The following is a 5,118-nucleotide window of genomic DNA, read 5'->3' as shown; positions in this document are numbered from 1 at the left end:
TTTTTTATCCCTTTATTTACCAGTGTCCGCTGATGATTAGCGTACCTGTGCTCTACCTTCACTACTACATGTGAACATTTCAACAGGCTCCCACTGCTTTTTTGTCTTGTCCACATCCAGGCGGCACTTCCAACCAACGTTTTCCAACTGCAAGAAAAAATAATAATATAGTTGCTGTAATATAGTTTTATCTAATGTAACTTTTGTCTTGAGGTTTAGAAATATTAAGAGAATGTATTCTGTAAGAACACTTTTTGTGGGTTGATTCACAGTTAAAATATTAATGAATTTAGTCATTTATATTTGCTGCATAAGTAGAAAAACCTAGCACTGGAAATTGAACAAAAAATGCACACTTGTATGTTTTACAGATACAAACTGTCACATCCCACTGAAGATGATCAGATGTTGATGAAGTAGTTTACCTGTCCGTGCCTGACTGGAACGATATCAGGCACGTAGGCCTCTGGATAAATGTTGTTCAGGTACCAAGAAAAGTTCTTGCACTTTAATCTCTCCCTGAGTTTACGGCGTTCAGTAACATCTCCAAATAAATTCTGAGGGGACACAAAAGAAAAGCAACGTGTGGTGAGGTAGGACACGAGGTATCATAAATGTAATGCCACTAACTTCCTGGGTTGTACTGTACATTTTTACTAACCTCTTTAAAAATGGAAGCAGCCTTTCTGTTTGTACGATAGAAGACCCATTTGTAGTCATCCATCCAGACCTCAGCCAGGCGGACCAGGTTGCGAGTGATCACAGTGCTGCCTCCGGGGTAGGTGTGGGGGCTTTTTTTGCGGAAAATATGCCCCACAACAGAACAAGGAATAATCTCCAGCTGACCTCCGCATTGCCAGACCTGCAGTAGAGTGAACGCAGAGCACGAGGTAAGACTGGAGCTGCTTTTGTAAAGCATATTTATACAAAAAAACACTGAAAACCTTCTTACCCTGAAGGACATTTCCAAATTCTCACCTCCCCAGAACTCCATCTGGTCATCATAAGTCCCAATATGCTCAAAGTATGACTTAGATACAGAGAACAGGCCACCAGCAAAGGTCGGAGTTCTACAAAATCAGACATAAATCAGTTTAGTTTAATTTAAATGAACACCTACTCTTATTGCTTTCTTGCCAGGACCTAAATGAGAAAATCGACACCACTCTCACGTCTGCACAGTAAACACCTACCTGATAGGAAAAGTCTCATTCTTCCTTCTCTTCTTCTCCTCTTTTGGGACGCCCTCCCATCCAAACTTTAGCCTCCAGTCAAAATTCCCTCGATTGCAATAATGCTGTTTAGAGACTGGCTTACTGAACTTTAGGTTATCTTGGTCAATGATGGCGATTTTTGGGCTCACCACAGCGGAAGGCTGCTCTTCTATCCGAGCTAGAAGAGGCTCCAGCCATCCGGGGAAGCATTCACCTACACGGGAACATAACATGTGTCAATCAGGGGTGCAGCTAGGAAGTTATTGGTTGAATGTGGTGAGGCTCCTCTATTGTTCTTTACTTGTTCCCTTTTCACCATATACTTCTACTGTATGCCTAACAGCCATAAAAACACACCACCAGATACTAATTTTAGGCACTACATTCTTTATTTTAATCAACAGACACGTGTTTAAAACAACCGGCTGAATCCTGCATAAAAACGATGGCGAGCATTGCATTATGGGATACATACAGTGGGAATCCAGGAAGGTGAGGACCTCTCCTTGTGCGGCCTGCACTCCCAATAGTCTGGCTGTGATCAAGCCTTTCCTCTCCCTCTGTCGTAGCACACGGACTATATTCAGCTGCCGCACATAGTTATCAAGGCGAGTCTTAAGGTGATCTAAAGAAAGAGGATACAATGAGTAAATTCGGGGAATTCAAACTTTACTGATATTAATTATCTTATTTCAATCTCTAGCTGATCACAGATATTCATGGTAATATAAATTTAAAGCAAGCTGTGAACACGAACACTGAATATTATTCAGAAGTTTCAGGCTGGAAAGCAAAATAATGCCTTTTTATTACCTAACACTAGACAACGAGACCAATCAGCGACTGGCTATTTCTGTGTAGTTAGTTTCTGTATACTAGGTCATGTTCTCCTTGAACAAGGGGTGGAAACGGAAAATGAAAGCTTGTAGCTGCTTTAAGTTAATATTATTAATGTTTTTAGCTTATTGCTAAATGCTTCACTGTGTTAGTTGTTAACTGTGTCTGTGTCGTTTGGCGCTGGCTGGGTAGCTTACAGTGCTTTGGGTTTTTTTAGAGCTTTTTAGCTGAAATAGGTTGGCCTGCTGCAACTGGCATAGGACTTATTATTTTAGGAGCTGTTAAGAGTGAAACAAAAGTTTTACTAAAAAGCCGAGGCCAAACAAGGAAACCTTAAATTGAATTTTATCGCGATCGATTACTGGTGACCCCTGTGGACAATTAGTCGGTACTGCGTTCTACCACCGTTGTGTGTTTCATTGATTTCCAAGGGGAACCTGATCAAATCCGATCCTGTTAGGCAGGCATTTAATAAAAAACTATACTAAAGCTCATGGTTTTGTCTTGCTTATTGTAGGTACACAAAGAGGCATCGGTATTTAAAAATTTAGACTGTTTTCGTATAACCAGCTCCCTGCATTGTATTTTAGGTTTTAAGATTGTTTTTTTTTGCAATCTAGTGCTGTACAACATGGCAATTCGAAGTCTATATCGGCTCAAATGTCCACTTTTGGATCCCTCTGACAGTTGCTTGGCACTGTGGAGATAATCATCATCTGTGCTGGCATCATGGCCACCAGGTTAAAATCTCTGCTGGCAGGGCTGCAGGGAGCTGATGGTGTAAGATCACGTAAGTACGGTCCTTCAACAGAGTTGGACCAGGCCTCATATGAAATACACGTATGGATGCACACTGGTCTAGTAGGGAGCCAGGGACAATCTGCGAAACCTCTGTTTCCAAGCAGCTGTCAGGGAGGCGAAACTGAAAAGTTAACAGGTTATATTTAAACCAACTGTGCTTTTCCGCTAGGAAATTGAATGTCCAATGGGTGGTCCTCTTGTGAGATAATGAAAACAATGGTATACTCACTTCGTTTTTGTGTCGTGTTCCTTGGGCCCAGATCACCGGTTTGCAGGGTATGTTGTGTTTTTTTGATTCATGGGGCAAACTGGTTAACTTGGTATTTATTCTCTCTTCTCTCTCTTTCGTCACAATTTCTTCTTTTTTGTCTTCAGAGTCATTCGGGTGCGACACACAAGGGTTTTACCACGCGTCCTTTGGTGCCCTTGGTTCTTGGGGAGAGGCCCTCCGAAGGTTGGAGGCTTAAGCTCCTCTGCATTGTTAAAAGCCAGGTTGGGACATTGGGGAGTCTTGGCGAACAGGATAAAACCAGGGGTGGATCTCTGGGAGTCTCACCAACACCTGCCCAAGGAGGTTATGGGTGGAGGTTGCCAAGAAAGCTGTGTTGGTGTTTGTTGGGATGTGGGTACATTATGGATGAGCAGCAAGCAGAAGGCAGAAAAAAGCTGCGCTAACTTACTGAAGGTGGAGACGACAGGCAAAATACTGGGCTACGCATGGTATGCAGCAGGAAGGGACGCACCTGAAACAAAAACTGGAATAGAAGAATCACATAAAAAAAGACATATTATGAAAGCATGCTTATATAAAGATTTATAAAGGCAGATTCATCAAAAATGTTTACTATAACCAGAACGTTCGTTACATCTTTTTCTTCTATTCTAACTTCTTATGTTAAGTAAACATTGTTATTCAAAATGGGAGACAAAATGAAAACTACCAAGTATACTTGGTTGATTCAAAGGTTTTAGGCAAAGATAGCTAAAAGACGGATGTTGTGTTTCTAAAAATCTACAAATAAAAAAAAACTTTATATATTGAAAATTACTTGTAAAATGGGCAGAAAATACTCGCTGTATTTTTGTGTAAGCAGGCCTACTGTACAGTGCGGATACCAACAATCAAATATAGGTTGTAAAGATGAACAAGACTTCTTCTGCATACAGGCTTTATAGAACAAGCGTGATACAGGCACTAAACTTCAAAAAAGCTTTCACTACTTTAAGCCTGCAGCATCAGCAAGTCACTAACATTTTGGGGTGTCCACCCACTATTTCCTCTTGCTTCACAGTTTTCTTTCATCATTGGGAAGGAAACTCAGCTCATGGTGTTTTCAAAATAGGTGATAACCATTGTTTTGCGTGGCACATGTCATCAACAAAAACCTAAACTGCTCAAAACCAGGTCTAATTTTAGCCTGTTGAGCTCAACGTACTGTGGCCTGGCTTTTGCACCACTGTACAACATCATATTAAAAGTAGCCCTTTTGTTACATAAAGGGGAACTTGTGGTGCAGCAGTTTGCAAGTTGCAAAATGCAGAAAAACAGTGAAAATATACAGAGCACATTACTAAACGAAAATGGGGGGGGCGGCGGTAGGCTCAGTCTGTAGGACTTGGCTTTGAGAACCGGAGGGTTTTGCCGGTTCAAGTGCCCACAGGACTCCAAAAGATACTTGGAGTGGTGGACTGGTAGCTGGAGAGTGCCAAGTTTTCACCTTCCTGTGCCAACTGCCGGAGGTGCCCTTTGAGCAAGGCCAGCCTTAACCGAAACCTGCTTGATGATGGCGCTGGTAACGTCGCAGGCCCACTTCACTTCCACCATCTCTCCCTTTGCGGAGTGCCGAAGCATGTGCATGAAAGTGTGTATTTCAGCCTGTGTGTGTACTAAAAAGCGCGAATGTGTAAACGAGTATATTCTTCTCTTCTAAACCAAAGTACGTAGCTGCTATGAAATGAGTTTATCAGGATTAATTTTTGCATAGCTCATCTACCTGTGAAGCTTTCGTAAACAACAGGGTAAGGTGTTAATTGTTATACAACAAATGCTGTGTGTTTATGGGCTATATCTCCTCAAAATAAGGCTATGCAAGTTTACCAATATAGTAAGATCGCACGAGTCGCATGGTACAGTATAAGTGCAGGCCAGGTTAGTGACTTGTGCTACAATATGGATCATGGCTCACTTGAAGTTAAGATAAGATGACTACGAATTGTGGTTAAGAATTCTGAAGAGATGACAGCATTCATTGATTTCCCATGCATC

General features: G+C 41.6%; 1 protein-coding gene across 1 annotated transcript in view; it reads right to left on the bottom strand.

Annotated features, from left to right (window-relative positions):
- The window catches only part of LOC118323882 (polypeptide N-acetylgalactosaminyltransferase 6-like), an 8,899-nt gene extending 4,222 nt beyond the window's left edge, over positions 1-4,677 (bottom strand). The window contains exons 1-10 of the mRNA XM_035655941.1: positions 4,627-4,677; positions 3,533-3,595; positions 3,260-3,395; positions 2,737-2,823; positions 1,690-1,839; positions 1,194-1,428; positions 953-1,070; positions 662-862; positions 426-557; positions 46-147 (exon numbers count right to left, since the gene is read on the bottom strand). Of these exons, the coding sequence (XP_035511834.1) occupies positions 46-147; positions 426-557; positions 662-862; positions 953-1,070; positions 1,194-1,428; positions 1,690-1,839; positions 2,737-2,823; positions 3,260-3,395; positions 3,533-3,595; positions 4,627-4,677 (1,275 nt within the window). The remainder of the gene's footprint in view (positions 1-45; positions 148-425; positions 558-661; positions 863-952; positions 1,071-1,193; positions 1,429-1,689; positions 1,840-2,736; positions 2,824-3,259; positions 3,396-3,532; positions 3,596-4,626) is intronic.
- Between the last annotated feature and the right edge of the window lie 441 nt (positions 4,678-5,118).

Source organism: Morone saxatilis, unplaced genomic scaffold (genome assembly GCF_004916995.1).
Source record: "Morone saxatilis isolate NCDOM2014 unplaced genomic scaffold, NCSU_SB_2.0 Contig15, whole genome shotgun sequence".
In the NCBI taxonomy this organism is placed as follows: domain Eukaryota; kingdom Metazoa; phylum Chordata; class Actinopteri; family Moronidae; genus Morone; species Morone saxatilis.
The sequence above is the reverse complement of the archived record's forward strand: the minus strand, read 5'-3'. Positions and strand labels throughout refer to the sequence as shown.